Source organism: Odontesthes bonariensis, chromosome 5 (assembly GCF_027942865.1).
Source record: "Odontesthes bonariensis isolate fOdoBon6 chromosome 5, fOdoBon6.hap1, whole genome shotgun sequence".
NCBI classification, from domain to species: domain Eukaryota; kingdom Metazoa; phylum Chordata; class Actinopteri; order Atheriniformes; family Atherinopsidae; genus Odontesthes; species Odontesthes bonariensis.
In genome coordinates, this window is record NC_134510.1 from 22,475,756 (window position 1) to 22,499,642 (window position 23,887).

A 23,887-nucleotide genomic window follows, 5' to 3' on the forward strand; every position below is an offset into this window, starting at 1 on the left:
GCTTTGCTGTCAAAACCTTTTCAAAAAGATATTGAATTACTTTTAAAGCAGTCATCAGGAAGGAAACCATGACAACTGAATGATTTATAACCATTTACAACAGAAACCAGCCTTAATGTTCTTGTTTATCCCAAATGCCTGGAAAACACTTAACTAAAACCACAGATAAAACATGCACTGTCCTGTTCATTTCTATCTGACCTTTTTCCCTGATAACATGCAATAAAAAAGTAACAATGACGATTTAAACAATTCAACAAAATCCAGGCAAATTTTATCGTAATTATTTCAACCATAAATGCATTCCAAAGCCCAAAGACAAAGGTTTTAACATGGCATGCATGTGTTCAAACATGCACAACTTGTTGTGTTTTTGCAGCCTGCATTTCACCCTCATGTCACAGATGCACAGAGGAAAATTAGAGGATGAGGAAAGCAAGAGGAAAACATCAAACGTTTACAAGACAAATCACCAGTCAGAGGACGAACCAGCTAAAGCAATCGGGACACACCACCATGCAGCGTGTGGCTCATACACCGAAATAATTTTTACACGTATTAATGTTCACACCATGACTGCTTTCTTCACAGCTGTTAATGTGGTTGGAAAGGGGAACAACAAAGATACCCACTGCTGGCTGTGACAGGGATTACTTACTGAGATAAAAACTCTTCAGCTCTGTGTCAGACCGCTGTCGAGAGGCCTACTGCTAAATGAGCGGTTGAGCTCTGGTAAGAACAAAACAGCAAGAAGTTGGTGAGACACAAAAGCCGTGAATTGTCTTCAGTTTTGTTTTTACAGGTGTAGCAGCTGGTTGTCGGATTTTTTCATTGTTTTTTATGTTTGTCTCTTGATGTTTCTGTTCTTTTTTTTCTCTTCTTCGCTTTCCGTCTCTCTCTGTCCCCCAGTCCGGAAAAAAAAAAAAAAAAAGAAGTTGGTGAGACAGCCTAAAGCAGCAGCTGTTCTCTATATATTGCCCCCAGGTAAAAAATGGCACTTTTAGAGATAATATATTCAGATAATGTGTGCTTTTGCAAACAGTCGTCTTTTCGTGAAATACCAGTTCGTGTTCAGGTTCTTTCAGATTCTAGGAAGATAATTACATACATACAACTGCAACAGCTTTGATGGGTCAAAGGCTTTAATCAGGAGATGAGAAATTCAATTCCTAAACCATCTTATAAATAAAGAGCCTCGGCTGTATATTGACAGAAAACCCTTCTGTAACTTTGTCATACAGACTGGATTTGTAAAACTGATCATCAAACTGACGCAATACTCTGGCCGATAGCAGAAAATACATCCATGCCATCAGACATCTTTACACCACTTTACACACTATTATTTTTTTAAGTTTTTAAAGTCCTCCCATCATAGTTCTTACCGATCTTAGCTGTTACTATTTGCCTATTACAGCAAATGCAAAAACTACCTCCAGAATAGCACAGAACTAGATCAAATGAGCTTTGACTTTATTTTGTTGGCTGACATTTATGCACCTTCTTAAAAAAGAATCTTCTTATGCATTCAGTCCCTGGCACTCATACGTGTAAATTTATCCCTAAAGAACAAAGGAGTATGATGAATATGAACACTGTGTCAGTGTGAATATACAGTTCAGTCTAATGACTGAATGATTGTTGATAATGCAGTTCGTAATGTGCCTATTAAAGTGCTTATTTAAACAATGATAGGTGGTGCTGTTGAGCTAGAATGCATTTACAAAGAAGTGCTCCCTAACTTTGAAAAAATTGTGGTTTCAAATTGTCTTACACAGCATTCGTGGAAAGGAATTTATCTCTACTAAACTGGCTTCAGAGTGACATTCACTTTGGGTTTTTTGGTTTTGCAAACTACAGACAAAAAGAGGGAACTCCCACGATCAATAGGAAGTAATATATATAGCTTAAGTTTCAACATTTTAGCTGAAGACTTGAGAAGAGCAAAGAAGAGTTGAAGTTGATATACAGCATCTTTCAATAGAAAATTAGACAACATTGGAATCAAGAGAAAGAAAAGTAGAAAACAGCTTTTTAAAGATTAAAAGAGTTTAGCTGTTTATGTGGTCAACCATAACTGAACCGACTAACATTTGGCACAAAGCCACTGAAAGAGCACTAGAAGAAAATAAAAATCATAAGTAATGTTCTGAGTTTACATACTCAGACCTCTGCACAAAGGTGTCACTGCAGCCATGCCTCAGGTAAAAAATCTGAAAATGCACCCATGATGTTTGCAATAGTACAACATCCGCTGAGAATCATCAAGCACTTACTGCTGTGATGAACTTGGTGCCCTGGGGATGGAGGTCTTCATCTTTCTGGAACATGGAGGGAGAGGTGACAGAGGAGGGAGGCGTGGAGGAGCAGAGGAATGAGGAGGGCTCGTTGTTGTTGTACGAGTCCATGACGATGCTGGGAGACCCGGGTATGGTGAGGGTACTCAGCCCTGTCACACTGTCACTGGAGTTACACTGGGAGGAGTTCTCTGAGCTCTCAGTGACTGCCACACAACACACAGATAAGACACTTTAACAAAGTAAAACATCATACAAAGACAAAAGTTTGAAATGTTAAGACAGCGCAAGGGCTGGTAGAATGCAGCAGACAGTAGTAACTTTAGTCTTTAAAAATGTGACATACAAAGGCCTTATGGTTGTACATTTTATCCCAAAAATCAAAACCCAGAAACCTCCTAACCCCAAACCCTAGTCCTAATTCTGAACCCAAAATAAACAAATGAGCAAGCGGTCAAAGTGATTTTCTTTAAAATGTTCAAAATAAGATGCTACTCACTCATGGAGGGCTGGCTGCTCCCTGTGTCCTGCTCCAGTTCATCTTCCTCTATGCAGTCATAGGGCCACTGGACAAAGGAGGTAACGCTGCCCATCAGGTACGAATGTGTGTGCGGGTGAGAGGGCGAGGAGTACAGGTGGAGATTGAGCGAGCCCAGCAGGGAGGAGGATGACTGGCTGCTGGAGGAGGAGGTGCTGCTGTTGGAGATAGTGGAGTGGGGCCTCTTGAATGCAGCACAGTGCTCAAACGAGGGCACTGCGATGGAGGCCCTGGTCCGGGACTCTGTTGGTCGACACAAACATGGTGAGCTGTTGCATTACAAAGAGGGGGTAAAGGATATGTAATTATATAAAGGATGTATAAAACAGATTTATGGCAATCCTGTGGTTGACATGACAAAGTATGAATATTTTCAGATGGTAAAGTGTGAAAATGAATTCTGGAATATTTATGAAACAAAACCATTAAAATGCAATTTTGCGTGTCTTAATGATTAACACTTACAGAAAAAATGGAAAATGGAATAATCAGTGCAAATGAAGAGCTCACCTGACCCCTTCATGATATAGTCAATGGCTCTGTCACTAATGGCCGCATCACTTGGTTTGATGTCCATGAAAGGCTTGCTTCCAATCCCCATGGAAACCATCTCCTGCATACGCAGCTCTTCAACACCAGGAAAAAAAACAAAAAACAATAAAAAAAAAATAGATCTTTGAAGTTCTGAAAAAAGGATCCGAACGCCACAAAATCTGTACTGAATGGTACAATGGACATATTGTGAAAAAAAAGTAAGTACCAGCGAGATGAAAATCCATCATAATTGTTGTTTTTTCACTATATTTGAAATAGAGTCAAGGTAAAACACTAAAATGAATGACACATAGAGTAGACATTTTACAGTTGTATTCATAGTCAGAATTAATAAAACAAATAGAATAATCCCATGGAAAAAGTAAACACACCCCTACATTCCTGGGAACTCTGATGCTAGTTTAATGTGTAGATCTTCCTGTTTTGTTTCAGTTTTAATTGTCTTGTGTTCTGTGCTTTTGTAAAGTTCCTGTTTTGCATTTAGTTAAACACTTGCTTTGTGTTTACCCTCTATAAATGACTTCCCTGCACCTTGGCCAGCTTTACTTTATTGTTTTATCTTTTTGCTTCCCTTGTTAGTTCCAGTTAGTTTTGCTTCCTAGCTTTGCTTCACACCAGTTTTCAGTCACTGCCACTCAGCTGTTCTGCATAAATTGTGATTACTCTTGGTATATATGCTGTCCAGTTTTTATTCTTTCTTGTCAGATAATTATATTACTACCTGCTAGTCTCAGTCAATTTTCAGGTGTTTCAGTCCTGCGGCACCTTTGGCTTCGTTCATTCATCAAGTTTATCAACGTCAATCTCCTGTTATTTATCCAGCTTCCTTAATATATTTGAGTCCTTTGTGCCAAACACTGTGACATTCAGGTGTACTCTCTTAGATAGGACACTGAATTTTAGGACCATCAGTTCTTCGGCAAAAGCAGAGTGCTTATTACCAAAAAAAGTATTAGTAACATATAAAAGTGTTCATAATCAGAGAGCACAAATTTGACCCCATTAGGAGACATTAGACTAAGACTACAGCTTGCCAATGAGCACAAAAGCAAAGGCCTAGCATTTTGAAATGGTGGGCTCTGGATAGATGAATCAAAGATCAGAGTAGTTTGGTCTTAGTAACAGTAGACATGTTTGGTGCCTCACACCAACTATGGAGCATGGTGCTGGTGGTATGACGGTTTGGGATTTCTTTGCCGACTAAGGGACTCGACAGACTGCAGTGAATCAACTATAAAAGAAGGCAAGACAAGTTTCTAAAAGCCTGTGTAATAAAGTCAGCATGCCACATTCAGCAGCAGACACAGCATCTAAAAGGATTGGATATTTTCTTGTCCATATAGTGTGTGTACTTTTACACATGGCTGTATAACTGGACACACAAAACACACCTCTGTTTCTGAGGGCCTGCCTCCAAAGGATCTTGCCAATAATAGCTGTCCAGACTGCCTTGACCTCTGCAGAGCTGGCCTGGAGTATAAACGTGTCCTGTGACTTCCTCCGACGAAACCAGATCTCAAAACGAAGGCCGCTATCGCCCACATTTTCTGTCATGCCTATTTCTGCTGTCTATACAGACAAAAGTACGAGTTAAACTCCAATATAAAAACAGTGGAGGAAAAAAGAAACGAATAGAAACAAAAAAACCGAACTCTTACTTTGAAAGACTGCTTGTAGATGTAAAAATCATATCCTCCCTCTATCTTCTTGGTCTTGCTGAAGAGGATAAGGTCTTCAAACAAGAAGACGTGGCGAAGGTATTTCCTGCGTCCACACCACACGATGAACTCATCCTGGCAGCGGAGCTGACCCTGTTCTTTTAGGTTCACCTGGACAGGAAACATGGCCGCTCACATGCGTCAGAGAGAACAATACAATTCCTCGTGGGACTCTGACCTCACACTACTGTAAACATCACTAGATGACTTCCATTTCTAAAATAAATTTAATGACCTCTGTGTTGACAGAAAGCCTTATAATAATGTAGAGCAGTGCTTATGCCTTATGGCTCTGTGTGTGTGTAGTAGTACTTACATCACACCCACGAATAGCATCCATGGCAAGCAGGTCGTTGCCATGGCGAAGCTGAAACTTGACCATCTCCTCCGCGGTGCGGAGGTCACTCAGCTCTTGCTCCTGGGACTGGCTGCACTCCTTTATCAGATCTTTAAGCAGCAGTGCATATTTACTCATCCTCTGAATGGGCTTCAGCAAGTAAGATGCCAAATCCATCTTGTCTCCGAGCTCCATTTGCTTATTCTGGAGGGAGAAACAGTGAGCAGGATTATCGTGGTATTAGTTTTTCTCTTTCCCTCCGGTGTAATTTTGCATCTAGTATCTTGACCCTGGGATCAGTCACTGTGTGAAAAATGCAAACAGAGCAGAGTTTCCAGACGCACCTTGAAGAATTCATTCCCATGGCTGCTGAGCAGGGCATCAGACTGCGGCTTATTCTTGCTGTACAGAGCATACATTCCAAACTGATCCTCCTGCATACAATATTGACAAGTTACAACACAGGCTACAGCTCAAAGTATGCTGACATTTCAGTATGGCTTGTCAAACACAACGAGGGACTCATCTCTCCAGAGATCATACATGCAAATGTACGGGTTGAGCCACCTGATATGCATTATGAAGCTGACAGGTGACTGCAACAGATGGCTATACATACTCTAATGACGCTGAGGGATAGTGAAACCATGACATTCAACAAAAAAAACATGACTCTCAAAAAGTCAGTAATTACTGGTGAAAACTACTATTTCAGTGTTGATGGCAGCTATAAATTTATAGGAATATCATGAAAACTTCACCTGTAAGAGAATAGGAAAATAAATATGGAAATATTCAAAGAAAGAAAGAAAAACCAAATCACTAATAAAATAACTCGGTAAATAATAAATGTTGAACTATCAAATTAAATAATAAGAAGAATTATTATTAAGTAAATGTAAAATGTGAAAATAGAAACAGACATATGGGAATAAAACTGTGGGAATGTAGAGTGAAAAAATATAAAATCAAATCATTCAAATCACAGAACTGTAAAGAGTAATGAACAATATCTACAATAAAATGTACAAATATAAAAATAAATAACATAAAGATCAAATAACTTAAGAGAAAATGTAAACATAATGATAAACAACTAAATATAAAGAATAATTTTAACCAATTTCTGCAAGGCTTTGGCTTTTTTCTACTGTTTCTGTATCTTATTTCTTTATTCATCCGTCTATTTATCTATTTATTCTTAGATCTATTTCTATATGTTTTCACATTTTTCTATTACCTTCCCTGTTCTTTTATTCATTCCTTTTTTATACTTCTCTTTCTTTATTCATTTTCCTAAATTCTCCTAAAGACTCCACTGGAAATGCTGTTTCTACACTGACAAAGGTGCAACTCAAGACACTCCGACTGTCTGGACTCACATGTCGCAGAAAACAGCTGCTGATGGACAGCGGGGAGTGGGCGCATGCCTCCAACTCCTTCAAGAAGTACTGGCTGTGGAAGTCCCACAATTTCTCCACATTCCCGAAAATGATGCTGCGCTTCCCGCGCAGGTCCTGAGGCAAGTCGAGGCGCTCCATCTCAGGGAAATAATGCTCAATGATGTAGCTGAGAGAGCGAACGTACTCCCTCTCTGTGGAAATCATTTCATCCATGATGTGCTGCACTTTACTGGTGAACAGAAAGACGGAAATACATTGTAAGAATGATGACATTTACACTACAATCGAGCAACTTGAGGTAATGGCAAAACAATAGTTAATAACAAGTATTTACGAGCCATACGGAACTTTACGACATACGCATACAGTGAGATCCCAGTTTATGCTCAGTATCACTGGTTTACTACCTCACCTGCTCTGTTTCTTGCCCTCTCCATCACTGTGTCTGTTATGGATCCTGGTTGGCGTGGACATACTGCGGCTGCGTCCTAATGCAGGAGTCATCACATCAGGCCTCTGCAGCTTCTTCTCTGCAGACACATTATTGGCCACCTCCAAACCCTTAATGTAAACACCTGTATAGCCATGAATGTGGCTGACATCTGAGTGACTAACGTCCCTTGGGGTCAGCTCGTAACTCATGGTCTTCTTCATGATCTTCTTCATAGGCTGCTTGCGGAGCCGGGTGGCCTTGGAGTACACGGGCTCGGAGTGGCAGGAGACAGTCGAGTCGATGGTGCAGTCGCTGTCCGTGTCATCAAACGTGGACGAGCTCAGTTTTTTTTCACCGTCGGGTGGGAAAGGGAAGTGCGTCGACGATGAGACTGAACCGGGGGGGCTCTTGGGGAAAGGCCCAGCTGAGTGAATCTTCCTGTCCTCGAAAGTCAAAGATGTGATTGCGGTGGGTAAAGACACACATCCATTAGCTCCATAGTGTTCTGGAGTGACAACCGGATTCTCTGCAGCCTTTATAGAACCCACCGCATCGTCAGTGGTGGCGTTTGAGGCCGACGTCGAGGCTCGAGCTAAAGTGTCTTCCAGCTGCTGTTTTGTCTGCTGACATTTTAGCCACACAGTGTTCCACTGCTGCAGCTGCTGAGGACTATGCAGTGAGACCACCATGCTATTGAGCTGGCTGAAGTTGTCCATGGAGAACTTGGACGCCTCGGTGCAATAATCCTCCAGAATCTGCACCACAGCGGGTGAAAATGTCACATCTGAGTTGTCCAGACTCAGCTGACGGAAATACGTCTGACAGTGGGCCATCCACTGGTTCGCCTGCAGATGTGAAAGAGTGGTTTTACATTCTTATATCATACAGTATGTTTCTGTTAAGGTTTTCTAATGTGGATTTTGATGTAATGATGAAACAGTATTCCTGAAGTCCATTTTTCTGTCAGATACGCTGTTTTATTGAATCATCTACACAGTCCTAAGTAATCTAATGGAAACATGTCATGGAAACAGCCTGATTCATGTTTTCTATTTAGTGGGAATTCTAAAATTTGGTTAAAATTTAAATGTCACGATGGAGACAAAGATATCATTAGAATCTTTTTTTACAATTGTTACATCACATCACTTTTTATAGAAGACACTACAGATTGATTCTTCATACTTACCGAGTCATAAAACTCATGCAGGTTCGTTAGGATGTCTAGTTTGGCCTTCCTCTGCTCCACTCTGCTTAAGATGGAACCCAGATGTTGTTTGAAGTCAAGTAGAGCCGAACCTGGAAGGGACTTTGGGGACTCTTTCACAAGTTGTAGGCCAAGCCTCTGCTGGTGCTAAGAGGAAAATAGATTGATATAACTGTCCTTCAACAGTTGCACAGTCAAGTTGACATGGAAATATATATATATACGGTAGCGCTTTTTACCACTGATTCCTCCAGAAATTGGTCCAAACTCTCTCTCATCTCCTTTATTTTGGCCACAGACAGAGTCATCGATTCCAGAGGCGCGAGCTGCTTCTCTCCTGCTACACTAAACCAGTGTTTTATCTGAAAAGGATAAGGGATTGCTTATCAAGTGAGTATTTCATCACAACAGATGAAAAAGCTACCAAAGATCTGCAGAACAGGTGATAATGTCACGATGCAAGTAAAAATTTGAGATCACCTGCTGCGTTTGCTCCTCAAACTTGCGCACCTCCAGCAGGCTCTCTAACTCTTTCTGTGACTTGTTGGACAAGATCACAAGCTTATGAACCTCTTCATCTACTTGGTTGTACAGTTCATTCAAGATGTCAACGGTGTCCCTGGAAAAAAAAAAACAAAGCAATAATATTCACACAGGATGTAGGGAGTTTAATTTTAATCATCACAAGGCCACCCTGTCCTCCAGCTGTACCTGTAGTTCTCATTCTCGCAGGCCTCTTCCTTCCTGATGCGAGCGAGTACAGTTCCTCCTTCTAGGCGCAGGCTGTTTAGACGAGTGTCATCTAGCACACACTTCATGAGATGCCTCTGCTGTTCTAACACCTCAGACACCTCCTGATTTAAATACAAACAGTGACAAATGAACGGCTGCAGTTTTGCAATGGAAGTTAAAAAAAAAAAAAAAAGGCAAAAGATCAAAAGAAAGGCTTTGACAGCAAATTAGTCTTTTCAGGCATATCAGAATCATGATCTTCTGTGGGAGAGAATAATGCCTTCCTGTTGTGGTCGTCAGGCTCTTTGTAGACTTTTTTTACATGCACAAAAAACAACACAACACACTGAGGGGCTACACAGATGACACCCAACAAGACAGATGCCTCTGTCTGAAAATCTCAACTTGTCTGTCTGAAATATTCACATAGGTAAAAGAATGTTTCCTTCGACAAACTGTCTTTTAAACTGAACGGTTGGTCCCAGCCAATCAGTCCATCCAGCACAATATCGACATAAAAACTGCACTTAAAATGTCCTCCCAATGAAACTCGCTGTTCTCGTTTTATGGTTCCAGGATGGTGACACATGGTACCAAATCTTTTAGAGCTGGAGTAACATTCTACTTTTACAAATCTCTTGAAGACTGATCTCTTCCATCTCTGTTATATTTGTACTTTGTCATTTAAATAGATTTGAAAAGACTTGGCACTTAGTGTGTTGGTCAGGGTTTACTACTGTACTGAAGCTCTTATAATTCAAAGCTAAATACTATAAAGGTTATTGATCTTGTCTTCGCAACCATCATGGAAGCTAACACCAGAACAGCTCCTCAGCTGCTCAAAAATCCAAGCAGCTATTGTGTGTCAGAGGAGACACTTATACAAGAAGGGCAGACTGCCTGCAGAGTTTGGTCCTGACCTTAGAGGTCTTAAGGTCGCCGCTGGCGCTCAGTGTGCTGATAGAGTCCTGAAGGGAGGCGATGGCTGCACTGCAGCTGCTGGCAAATGGTTCAATTTTCTGCAAGAAAACAAGAAAGGAAAAAGTGACAGAGGGAGATTATTAGCATAAGTCAAAACAAAACTGTTGCCAAATGTGAAACTGATCATGTTTCAACTGGCTCAGAGATGTCATTTCCAGTAACTGTGCACAGCTTCGGCGAAATTGCAACTATTCCTTTTTCTCGTGCTACAAGTTTCTTGCAATGTAAACTGGAAGCAAACAAACAAAAAAACAATGTCTTCCAAGCCAAGCTGAGTTTGCGAAATATATTTCTGATACTGGCCACAGTCCAGCCACCTCTGTCACACCCACCTGCCTGAAGCTGATCCAGTGGTTGTGGTCGTAGCTGAAGGTGCCCTCCAGGTCTCGTGTGAGCTGGGTTAGGTCAATGTGCTTCGACAGGGCCTTCAGGGATGACAGCGTCTCAGTCTGAGCAACAGAGAAGAAAAATGCAAACAAACACAAAGGTCTTTGTCAAAGTGTGCCACTTTTGGTGCCCTTAGGCAATAGCATTCTAATGCTGCTACAGCCCAACTTCTGCTCAGCTTTAATCTCTGTCATCAGAGCTTGTAGGATGGAGGTAAGATAAGAATTAATCAAATCTATATCCAGTAACAAAGTTGTTTAAACTGATGCAAATCTCTTTATTAAAACTACTTTGATCAATTATAAAACAAGATAAAGAGTCTTTGTTTTTTTGTTTGTTTACCTGAATATTGATGTCTTTATCAAGTTTGGCTGATAGCTCCTTGTCCACCAGGAACAGAACGGAGTAAAGTGCATTTGGTACTAAAGCCTGAGAACAACAAGCACAGGCAATTGTACACTCACTTTAGATAAGGATCAATGAATTATGCATGTTTGTTTCTGAAGTGAACTACAGTACAAAAAAAAAAGAATTACAGTCTTACATTCCTACAGAAACCTGACAGAAACTCATTACCATTATATGATGCTATGCATCTTGTGAGTTGGCTGCAGCCAATCCACGCCCAGCGTGTGGTTAAAAACAGACAAGTATGGACTGGCCTCTCCACAAGAGCCTTAAGGCCAGGCTTTTTTTTAAAAAACACAATGTCTTGGAAGTGCATGCACTACAACTTTAAGGTGTGCCTCTTCAAAAACACAAGCCACACAGTGTCAGAGACTGTGAGGCAGAACAATAGCGAACGTGTAAGGAATGACAGCGTGCCATTACTTTAATGAGGAGACATAGCAATGAAGCTCAGAGGACAGCAGATACTTCTGCAGGGTTGAAAAGGCCTTTGGGCGTGTTTGGATGGTAATTACATATTTTTCCACTGCAGGCTCACCTGAAATTCAGACAGAGATGACAACAGAGCTGGAACCGGCTGCTGCCTTCTACTGTCTATTACAACAGTTAGACCTTGATCACGTCTTTCTTTCCTAAAACCAGAGTATTACAGTTAGTGCACTGTCTTTGTTAAACACCTGGTTGCATGTGCTACACAAAAATTGGTACACCCTCTATCACAACTGAGAAATCTCATGAATTGTGAAGTTGGGTGTAGGGGGTATTTAAAAGATTTCCAAAAATACTGATCTTCATTTCAAACGTTTTATCACTTGTCTGCTGCATTATAACGGATGCAGTGGGAACACCGTAAAGGTGTTAAAAATTCAGTCAGTTGTATTGATAATGTTTTATAGGACTGTGTTTGTGCTCGCCCCAAGAGTAAAAAAAAAGTTATTTAAACAGGTAATTTATTTGTTTAATTGCTATTTTTTTTCCAACAATCCTGTGTTGCTTAATAGTGATTAAACCTGAGCATGTGAGACATACCGCAGAGTTGAGTGGTAGTAGCCTAGTAAACATGTTAGGTCGTTGACTGTGGACGTCTCGCCTGCCCACGCCTGAGCTCTTGTACACACCTGCAGCACAGCTCTCCCACTGCGATCTCTGTTTCCTGGAAGAGATGGCAGGGTGGTCAACACTTTAGAACAAAAACTGAAGACGCTTTAGAGTGTAATCGTGTTCATGATAACCTTTAAATGAGGGGAGGAACCCATGCCACCTTTAGGAAAAGGTTTCATAATCTTTTCATTACAAATAAGCGAGAGTGAGAAAACAATGGGCTAAATGAAGGACTGCACAACAATATATGATATTTTCCATAAGTAAAAGACTAATATTAAAAAAAAGCAGGGAAAAAGTTGAGGAAAATTTGTGTTGGGTGTGTGTATTTCATGATTTTAATGAGATGTTCTTAAAAAAACTGTATAATAGTATAAAAGTATATTACAAGGAGCTAATAAATAATTTACTATTTCACCACTAAATGCTATACACAGGCATCTAAATCTGATTAAGCCAAACTCTAATAAAAACTCTATTTCATAGTTTACGTGTTGGCAACACACATGAAATAAGGGAAATATTTCCCAACAATTATGTGTCACAACATTTTAAACCAGTGAATGACTTTGGCTGATAAGTGAAATAGACACATAAGACAAACTGATGGTTGGGAATGAGAAACCCCACCTGGCAAGATCACGGCCCCTGAAGTGAGCAGCTCTCGCCTGACATCTGACATCAGTTTGGGGAAGGCTGAATTATTGTCGAAAGAAGAGCTCCGATCTGAAGCCAGCGTCACGGTCATCCCGTTGGCAGCTTTGGGACTGTGTGACTCTTCGCCACTTGTTTTGCAGTCATCACGCTGTCCTGTGGAGATAAATATAACGAGTGAGCATCAGTTTGATAGATGTTTACCTATGTTCAAAAATAAAGAACATTCAGTATAATTAGAAGTTTACTTTCACCAGTCTGTACTTTTTAGCCCCTCAAGAAACAAGTGTTTATTAGTGGGAAGATAGATGTGCTCAATTAGTGAGTTCACCTTGAGTCATCATGGAATCCAGGTGTTTCGTCAGGCTTAGTCATGGCTAACACTGGTGTTATTAGACTTTCTTATCTTCACCCCCTCCTATTGAGCCTGGCGTAGCTGGAGGCTCTGTTTACAGGAATCATGTGCATTCAGATTGCTAAAACAGCAAATATTCCAACAGAATGCTGTAACTGCACCCGACATGATTTTATGGGCAAAAAATGTATCAGCGAAAATCTTCATTTTTTGTGGTTTTTAATGCTAAAATGCCATATTATTTCTAATATCACAATATCATAATTTTTAATGCTGGGACTTATTTCCTTTTGTTGGCCCATCTAATGCCAAACTAAAAGTTTAGCAACTCAAAGCTTTTCTTGGGACAGTTGCTTTTGAAAACAAAAAAATATATATAATAAGAGTAATATTTCCCTGTCTCATCAAAGTTTGATGACTTTTTGATCAATTTTCCTCTACATGTTTCACACTGAGCAGTAAGGCTAGAAAGTCCTCTACAGGCAGTAGAAGTTTCCTCAGGTTTAGATTTGAATTTTAATTTTAATTTGCATTTGAATATTAACAGCATTTTCTTTCAGCGCTGATAAACAAGTTGTAAACATTAAAGTCGTGTTAATCGAGAGGCTTCGGAGGCTGGTTGCAGGTAAAAACAGACTTGCTTAGGTTGCTTAGGACAATACACACTGACTTGAATGGTAGATAAGAGGTGGTGCAAACTCAGACAAGAGAAGCTATCTAAACAACACAGCTTCCCCTTTCTAAATGAAGCATCAGCTTTTTGTAAGCCACTCTACCGTTAATAGTGTTTACTTGCAGTGACGGGAATTATGCCAAAAGATGGCATTCATGAACAGCAAAGGCTCAAAACAACAAAATCAGCAAGGTACTCTACATACAAGCTTTTTGCTGAAAAAAAAAAAGTAATGTAAGCTTTTTAGTAACTGTAATTCAGCAACAGTACAGTTCTCAATGCTTGTCAGATTAATAGTTCATTTGTAATTTCATTGCTCGGTTACATCCAACTAGTTATTTTCCAAGCCTGTATCTATGACATTTTGAATCCCGGGGAATAAGAATTTTCCCTCGTCACATAACTTTTAGAAGATAACTATACCAAATAACCATAATTAAGTGGCAGAACCCTGATATAGACACATAAAAAAAAACATCTCCATATATTTGATTTGTTGCGCTCAAAGCCTGTCAAAACATGTCTAATGAGCTTTTATTGGTCAGTATGTTTAGAAGACTTGACTTCAGCCCAGATATTTCACTCTGGTCTTTGTGAAAATATACAAGTTCTCTTGTATCAACACAACCCATTACTTTTGGCATTTTATTCTGACTTGATGACAAGTCATTTGAACTGTTTTCTACACAAATATATTACTCATATATCAAACCCCGCTCCTACGCCAGAGCAGTAGCCATGGGAAGAAATGTTGGTGAGGACGCGGAGCCAGGTGATCAACTGACGCTGGAGGGGCAAGTTTTGCAATTTTTGAAAGGCAAGGACATTCACCTGGATGCAAACAATATCTCAGCTTGCCACACGCTTCCGCGCAGAGATAAAGTAAAACCTGCAATCATCCTGCGCCTTATGAGCAGGAAACACAAAGTTGAGTTACTACGACAAGGCAAGAAACTGAGAGGATCTGAAGTTTACTTGAATGAGCACTTAACTAAGAAAAAGTCTGAAATTGCATGAGAAGCCCGAATCTTGAAGAAAAATAACAAGATCAAATCAACATGGACACGAAACTGCAAGGTGTTCATACAGCTGATCGGGTCCACCCCGGAGCAGTCCAAAGTCATACTGGTAAGGGAACGACAAGACCTTGAACAATACAGATGATGAAGATGTTAAACTTAGTATTTATTTTGAGTACCTTCGTGAAAGGAGAGATTAAGTTTGAGTCTGGCAAAGTAAACAAAATGGACTGTAAATGGATTATATGTGGAAATAAGGTGGAAAGAATGAGTCTAAGTGTCAAGCCTCTTCTGGATTGGGACATAACTGGTTTTTCATTCTTGAAGAAAACTATTCTGGGAACCTTGAGTAAAGACAACATGGGAATTACTATTATTTTGTTATGGATTATAAACATTAACGGACAGTGTTGTGGACAGTTTGTTGTCATGGACAAGACGGTTACATTATTGTTGGACTTGGGACAGCATAAGGAAGGGAGAATTTGGAAGTGGGACTTACTAACAATGGGATGTTTTGGACCAATGGACTCCTTGTATGCAAGAAAGAGCGTTTGTTTATATGTATGATTGTCATGGCTGTAAAAGTAACACCAAATAGATGGATGTAAATGAAAATGATTTTCTGAGTATATTGGAAGAAACTTATGACAGTGAAATTGTGCATACGATGAATGATAATATAAATGAATTATATGTAAATTATGTGGACACAAATTTAAATATAGGAGATACAGCAAATTATAAAGTAAATGAGTTTGGAAATAGTATAGATCCTGATAGTCAATTTTACAACAATAACATAAGAAATGATTGTAAATATTTTACAGATGATGAATTTAAACGTATCAATATGGAAGGAGCTTTTACTGTGGTTCATTTCAATAGCAGGAGTCTGTATAAAAATTACAATAACATCAAAGAGTATTTAAAACAGTTTAAAAAGTTCAGTGTTATTGCTGTATCTGAGACCTGGCTTGATACTGTAAAGGGTAGTGATGTAGAAATAGAGGGTTATACACTGTTTACATTAAGTAGGCCTGGAAAAAAAGGTGGGGGAGTTGCACTGTATGTGGACTCAAAATTCAAATGTAAAGAGATGCCTAGTAAAACTATAGCTGTCGATGGAGTGCTTGAGTGCCTGACAGTTGAAATAAACTTAGAGAAATCAAAACACATAATAGTTACTTGTGTATACAGACCACCGGGATCAGGTCTGGATCAATTCAACCAATTGATAGATAACTTGTTTAGAAGTTCAAGAAAGGTCCATATTGTATGTGGAGATTTCAATATCAACCTTCTGAACCCACAACAAAATGTTAAGACCACAGAATTTACCACAGCCATGTTTAGCAATAGTCTATTTCCACTGATACTTAAACCAACAAGAATCACAACAGACACAGTAACATTGATCGACAATATATTCACAAATCAACTAGGAAGTCAAATCACATCAGGATTACTTATAAATGACATAAGTGATCATTTTCCCGTGTTTAGCATTTTCCATCAACTTATTCAAACTGTCAAACCAATGAAAGAAAAAATAAAACAATATCAAATGATTAGAATTAGAACACCTGGGACGTCATGAGCCGTGCAGCTGCCTGAGAGGTTAGCTCCCTGTCCCTTATTATTAAAGAAGGCTCAGAGGAAGGAGATACAATCCTGTGGATTGACCAATTTCTTCACGAACTTCTTAAACTGCCGGCCGAATTTGAACTACGACTGGACCGTGCTCATAGGTCCCTTATACAAAAACCCACCAGCCCGACGGCAAACCCAAGGTCTTTTGTCTTGAAGTTTCACAACTTTCAAACTAAACAACTAGAGCTGGAGAAAGCATGGAAGGAGAAGAATTTAACTTACAAGGGAGAGAGGATTACGCTGAGCCACGATTACTCTCCTACGCTGCAGAAGAGGAGAATGGAATATGCGCCCATCAAAAAGCAATTGAAAGCCAAGCAAATTCCAAAGCCCCTACCCAGCGAAGTTGAAGGTGTTCACACAAGACGCAACCCTGGTTTTCGATGCTGCGTGGAAGGCAGCAGAGGGCCTGCGACACTTGGGAATCGAAGTGGAGCTATCCAAAGAAGAACGACGGGAGAGAGATCTGCATCACATGGGCTGGAGTGGGAAGAGCAGCCGAGCGCGGATGGACGGCAACCTACTGCGAGCCATGCAAGGTTTTCTCAACGTACATGGTGAGACCGTTACAACTGTAGAGTGATACCTTTCAGGTATGCACTCACAGAGAACTATGGGGACATATTTTGATTCATTACTCTTATAATTAATACGCCAGCCACTCTGTTCTCTCTTTTTTTCTTCTCGCTCTTCTCGAGTTCAGCGATTTTAACGCATGAGAGAGAATGCAGACTTGGTTCCAATTGACAATGTGACAGTTATGAAAATTGTTTTCCATATAACTTAAACTGTACAATGGTCTTCATTTCCTTGCCTTTGTGGAAAAAAAACATTTTGGTTGCGGTTTAAAACTGGGCTTTATGGTCATTATTTTTTATTTATTTATTTGTACTTATTCATTTATATGGGCTATATAAAGGCAGCCAATATTTTATTTCTATCTTATATAACTCATTGCTGGCTTGCTCTAGTTAACCAAATCTTCAGTTTACTACACAAATAGGCTACTTAATTTTCATATTATATGTGTGTACAGAGGACAGGGTGCAAATACGCCTCTGGTGGTAGGGAGAGATTTTTTCTTCTCACTCAGCAGAAGACACCTGAAGCTGGAGGCACAGGTGGGATCAAAACCACCTGGAAATTCTCTTTTGTTTGTCTTATATGAGGATTTTTTATTTTTTAGGGGAGGCCCTCACCTCATGGAAAGGAGAGGCTTTCCTCCCACGCTAGATGTTCATTCTAGATCAGCAAAGGGTCGTTTAGAGACCCCTGCCTTGGAATCACTGTTTTCTTATTTCTTGTTTTGGTATGTAAGTTTTATTTTCATTGTTGTCACAGGGAGTGAAACATTTTATTTTTGTCACAAAATAAGGATACACAGACAATACAAATGGCTGGTAATAACACTAAAATAATCTCATATAATGTTAACGGGCTGTTAAATCCTATTAAGCGATCTAAAATTCTATCGAAAATGAAAAAAGAAAAGGCACATGTGGTTTATTTACAGGAGACCCACCTAAATGACAAGGAACATGGAAAACTGAAAACAATGGGTTTTAACGAATTATTTTTCTCATCATATAAATCAGGACACAGAAGAGGAGTGGCAATCCTTATCTCCAAAAAAGTTATCTTTGAAAAACTATCTGAAATAAAAGATAAAGAGGGTAGATATGTCCTAGTTAAAGGAAAGATAGATGGAAACATAGTCACATTATTTAACATTTATGCACCCCCAGGAAGTGATAAATCCTTTTTTCAAAAATTAACTGAAATGATGACAACAGAAACTGAGGGTCTTCTTATATGTGGGGGAGATCTTAATATTCATTTACAACCAAAACTTGATTGTTCAAGTGAGAAACCAGATGAAACGAAGTTAGTTAAAAACGTCAACACACTTTTTAAAGATGTTGGCCTTATTGACATTTGGAGAGAGCTATTCCCTCAGAGTGAAGTGAAATTCATGAAGCATTTGAGAAATACTACAAAAGCTTATACACCAGAGTCCCAGGAGGAAGTATATCTCAGACTGACACTTTTTTAAACTCATTGCAATTGCCTACTCTGTCAGAGGAACAGAACAATACACTTATAGCTGAGATAACAGAAAGTGAATTGCTAGCCACAATTAGCAAACTGATAGTGGGTAAATCCCCAGGCTCCGACGGATATACAGCAGAATGGTACAAAGAGTTTAAAAGTGAATTAATCGCGGTCATACTCCCCACACTGAATTGGACCCTGGAAAAATCACAAATACCTCCAAGCTGGAATGAGGCAATTATATCAGCCATTCCAAAAGAAGGCAAAGATAAAACTAAATGTGCATCATATAGACCAATATCTGTTTTAAATTTAGATTATAAGATGTTTACTTCCATAATGGCCAGGCGATTTGAGAAGTTAATGACCCACCTGAACCACAATGATCAGACAGGTTTTATACACCAACGCCAAACACAAGATAACATAAGACGGACCTTACACATTCTTAGCCAAGTAATTAAGACCAAAATGGAGGCAATAATGATTAGTATAGACGCAGAGAAAGCTTTTGACTCGGTCTCCTGGGCCTTACTATACAGAGTCCTACACAGATTTAATTTCCACAATAAGATCATCAATACCATGCAAACAATATATGATAACCCTACAGCAAGGGTCAAAGTTAATGGTCATCTCTCTAATAGTTTCACCCTAGAGAGGGGAACAAGACAAGGATGCGCTTGGTCACCACTATTGTTTGCACTTTTTCTTGAACCACTTGCTCAATATATAAGACAAAACTCAGAAATCAAAGGTATAAATCTTGCAGAAAGAGAACAGAAGATAACTTGTTATGCAGATGATGTGATAACCTATCTCAGCGACCCAACACACTCTTTACCCCAACTAATGGTAGCACTGGAGAAGTATGGGGAACTGTCAGGGTACAAGGTCAATGTAAGCAAGACCCAAGTATTATCTTATAACTATGATATACCAGTTGAGATAAAGACCAAATACCCATGGCCATGGCAAACAAAACATATTAAGTACCTGGGTATCACTATTCCAAAAGATCTTTCCAAACTATCAGATTATAACTACTCCCCTCTAGATAAAAAGATTAAAGAGGACATTTCAAGGTGGAACCTCATTCCCTTTCATAGCTTCAGCTCAAGGATACAATCCATAAAAGTGAACATACTACCAAGGTTGCTGTATTTATTCCAGACTGTGCCAATAGAAATATCCCAGAGTCAATTTAATGAATGGGACAAAATGTTGTCTAGATATATATGGCAGGGGAAGAGACCAAGGGTCCGCCTCAAAACACTACAACTAAAGAAAGAAAAGGGAGGTTGGGCCTTACCATCTCTTAAAGAATATTACTTTGCGGCTCAGATAAGAACAATATTATGCTGGTGCAACCCATCATACCTTGCACAATGGAAAGACATTGAAGACAGGCTGCTTCCCATCCCTATACAAGCAGTTATAGCAGATTCCAAATTAAAACACTACATACACAAAACAGATAACCCATGGGTAAAATTTACTTTGAAAGTGTGGAAAAATATGCTGAAAATGTATAAATTAGAGGGAGACTTGCTCCCTCTGAAATGGTGCTCATATGATTCTGATTTTACAACAAATACAATGGATAATAGATTCCAAATATGGACAGAAAAAGGAATAACAGCTTTATGTACCATTATGAAAGATAACTCAATGTTCAGTTTTGAGATGTTACAGGACAAGCACCTATTAGATAAGCAAGACTTTTTCAGATACCTACAGCTGCGACATTATGTTAACACAAAGGTTAAAAATATAACAGAGATAAATCACAACTTTATTGAACTGTTCAGAAGAGCATACAATTCAAACCTAAGTAAAGGTTTTATATCAGCCACGTATAACTGCCTATCACAGTTCAACACTCACTCCACAACATATATTAAAGCAAAATGGGAAAGGGAAACAGGAAATGAAATATCAGATGAAGAATGGAAAAGAATTTGGCAATATCAATGGAAATGCTCCAGTTCAATGACCTGGCGGGAATTTAACTGGAAGAACTTCATCAGATACTTTATTACGCCATCCCAGAAATCTAAATTCAATGACACCACCCCTCTCTGCTGGAGACAATGTGGTCAACAAGTTACAAATCACCACCATGTTTTTTGGGAATGCCCAAAAATTCAAGGTTTTTGGTCAGAAATACATAATTCATTACAAGATATCTTTAGAGAAGATTTGCCACTGGACTTTAAGACGTTGTATCTAGGATGTGTTCCTCAAGACTGGCTGAAAGTGGACAAATACTTAATGAACATTCTGCTGGTGGCCAGCAAAAAAGCCATTACGAACGCTTTTTATAGCGATGGCTGAAATGGTATTTCTTTGTCCCAGCCAAGTGGCCAAACAGCTCGACCTTATTAATATGATTATATAATACAAATGTACCCTATTGTATGTATATGTATGTGACAAACTCCCTGTATGTACATAGTTCTGTTCTTAATGTGTGTTGCTCCCCACTTCCCCTTCCCCTGGAAAAACAATAAAATATAAATTTAAAAAAAAAAGAATTAGAACACCTGAAGCTATTGCCTCTTTAAATGAAGACTTAAATTCTCAGACGTGGGAGGAGGTTTATGCCTCTGTTGATCCTGATCAGGCTTTTGATTCATTTTTGTCTACATTGATCACACTTTATGACAAACACTGTCCTTTCAAATGTATAACTAAAACAAAAACTAAATTAAATAGGCCATGGCTTACAAATGGCAGAGTCAAAGCCTGTAAAAAGAAAAAGAAATTATATCGATTACATTTAAAGCACAGAACTATAGAAACAGAACAAAGATGTAAAAAATATAGAAATAAACTGACAAATATAATGAGGTACGCTGAAAAGCATTATTATCATAGATTATTAGAAGAGCAAAAAAATAATATTCAAGGGACATGGAAAATATTAAACCGCATAATAAATGATGGAAAGAAAAAACATGAATTCCCAAGTTATTTTGAAAAAGAAAATCACACTTTAAATGACATGAGGGAAATAGCCAATGAATTTAATGATTATTTTATTAATGTTGGACCAGCTCTAGCAAACAAAATAGTAACAAAATATACACAAGGATTTGTGGGGAAAAAATTACAACCAAATCTAAACTCTCTATTCCTGAGAGCAACAGATGAGAGTGAAATTATTGGAATTGTGCATAAATTCAGTAATAAAATATCAAAGGACTGTTTTCACATTGACATGCAACTGTTGAAGAACATCATTAATTATATTGCAACACCGCTGTCATATATCAGTAATCAATCTTTTTTAACAGGTATTTTTCCAAGAAAGATGAAAATAGCAAAGGTAATTCCAGTTTTTAAAAGAGGTGATAGGCATCAATTTACAAATTATTGACCCATATCTCTTCTGCCCCAATTATCCAAAATTTTAGAAAAGCTTTTTGTAAACAGACTAGATACTTTTGTTGATAAATACAATCTGCTCAGCGACCATCAATATGGCTTCAGGTCAAAAAGGTCTACCTCGATGGCTATCATGGAATTTGTAGAAAACATATCTACAGCAATAGATAAGAAACAATGTACAGCTGGTGTGTTTTTAGATCTCAGTAAAGCCTTCGACACCATTGACCATGGGCTGCTTTTGCAGAACATGGAAAAATATGGTGTCAGAGGAACAGCATTAGCGTGGTTGAAAAGTTACCTGGAGGACAGACAGCAGTATGTGCAGGTGTACAATATAAACTCTGAGAGTAAGGTCTCCACATATGGTGTTCCACAAGGCTCTGTCTTGGGGCCCAAATTATTTATTATGTACATTAATGATGTTGGTGAGACAGTGAAAGAACTCGGCTGTGTTCTATTCGCTGATGATACCAGTCTCTATTGTTCAGGTAAAGACCCACAACAGCTACAAACAAGTGTAGAAAAAGGGCTAACAAAAATAAAGTCATGGTTTGATAGCAACAAACTTTCACTTAATTTGAACAAAACAAAATATATTATCTTTGGTAACCGGAAAGTTCAGAATCAAATTTAAATTAAAATAAACAATTTAGAACTTGAAAGAGTAACTGATTACAAATTTCTGGGTATTTATATTGATGAAAAATTAAATTGGAAAAAACAAATTAGTGTGTTTCAAACCAAATTAGCTAAAACTATAGCCATAATGAACAAGATGAAAACTTTATTAAATAAAAAATCCGTTCATCTTCTTTATAATACTTTATTCCTTCCATACTTAAACTACTGTGGGGAAATATGGGGAAACACTTATAAAACAAATATAAATAATATCTACTTACTCCAAAAGAAGGCCATCCGAATTGGTAATAAAGTTAATTATATAACACCAACAAATCCTCTTTTTATTAACCAAAACGCACTTAAATTTCCTGATCTTGTTAAATTGAACACTGCCGTAGTGATGTACTAGGCGTATAATCACATGCTCCCATCACCAGTCCAGGAGCTCTTCGAGCAGCGAGAGAGTCAGTATAAACTTAGAGGAACAGGTATATTCAAAAAGATTAAAACTAGAACGAATAAAAAAAGGTTTTGTATTTCTATTCAAGGTGTTAATGTGTGGAATAAGCTAAATGAGAACTTACAAAGTTCTAAAACAGTAGAAAATTTAAAAAAAGTTATAAATCATTATTAATTGAAAATTATAAAACTGTAGTATGAGTGATGGACATTGTTTTGCTTTAAATCTTCTGTCATGTTCAGATGTTTTCTGTTAAGTTGTCAAATATCGGCTGCAGTTGTGTTTGCTAGTCTTGTTTTCTTTGAATTACAAATAACGTATGTAATAGGGCTAGGCACAATAAGTTTATTTTTACTTCAGCCTAGACCCTTTTGGTCATTTACATAGTTAAAGAAATCAATTGATGTTTACATTTTGTCATGTATTATAATGACCAAATAAAATTACATTTACCATAAAAAAAAATATTGGTTATATCACAACCCAGCTATTCTAACTAACAGGGCTACAGTTTAACATAAAGCCATTGTTCAACCAAATCTGTGGGTAGCTCTGCAGGTATGCATCTGTGCTTGATGGACGCCTGTTGTGTGTGGTCTTTTTAAATAGTTTGAGGCCTCTTGTATTGTCCTGCGCTGTCCTGTGACAGTAAACCCTCCCAGCTCAGCCTCTATTGTCTTCAAACAGTAAGTGCATTTCCTGTGCGACTCAGGCTTCTGTTTGCTGCATGTTTCCTAAAATGCTTTGTTTTGAGAGGAAGTGACAAACCTAAAGTAAAGCCTCCTGAGTATTGTCCTGTGTCATGTTTTTAAGCCATCAAAGAGGCTAAATCAGCACAGTTTGCCGGGGTCTTGATGTATCGATCACATAAATCACAGAGCTCTGATATTGCAAACATCTGCTCGTA

The 23,887-nt window shown here is 38.6% G+C and overlaps 1 protein-coding gene across 2 annotated transcripts in view; it reads right to left on the reverse strand.

Annotated features, from left to right (window-relative positions):
• The window catches only part of plekhg4b (pleckstrin homology domain containing, family G (with RhoGef domain) member 4B), a 33,339-nt gene that overhangs the window by 724 nt on the left and 8,728 nt on the right, over window positions 1-23,887 (reverse strand). The window contains exons 4-23 of one of the 2 annotated variants that reach the window (XM_075465375.1): window positions 12,728-12,907; window positions 12,026-12,149; window positions 11,535-11,628; window positions 10,931-11,017; window positions 10,534-10,650; window positions 10,141-10,239; window positions 9,200-9,342; window positions 8,969-9,107; window positions 8,728-8,850; window positions 8,471-8,635; window positions 7,261-8,126; window positions 6,828-7,077; window positions 5,790-5,879; window positions 5,425-5,649; window positions 5,049-5,219; window positions 4,782-4,959; window positions 3,346-3,462; window positions 2,797-3,078; window positions 2,277-2,503; window positions 659-729 (exon numbers count right to left, since the gene is read on the reverse strand). In XM_075465375.1, coding sequence (XP_075321490.1) covers window positions 685-729; window positions 2,277-2,503; window positions 2,797-3,078; window positions 3,346-3,462; window positions 4,782-4,959; window positions 5,049-5,219; window positions 5,425-5,649; window positions 5,790-5,879; window positions 6,828-7,077; window positions 7,261-8,126; window positions 8,471-8,635; window positions 8,728-8,850; window positions 8,969-9,107; window positions 9,200-9,342; window positions 10,141-10,239; window positions 10,534-10,650; window positions 10,931-11,017; window positions 11,535-11,628; window positions 12,026-12,149; window positions 12,728-12,907 — 3,722 coding nt within the window. In that variant the 3' untranslated portion in view covers window positions 659-684. The remainder of the gene's footprint in view (window positions 1-658; window positions 730-2,276; window positions 2,504-2,796; window positions 3,079-3,345; window positions 3,463-4,781; window positions 4,960-5,048; window positions 5,220-5,424; window positions 5,650-5,789; window positions 5,880-6,827; window positions 7,078-7,260; window positions 8,127-8,470; window positions 8,636-8,727; window positions 8,851-8,968; window positions 9,108-9,199; window positions 9,343-10,140; window positions 10,240-10,533; window positions 10,651-10,930; window positions 11,018-11,534; window positions 11,629-12,025; window positions 12,150-12,727; window positions 12,908-23,887) is intronic. The other variant, XM_075465376.1, reaches the window with a different exon arrangement.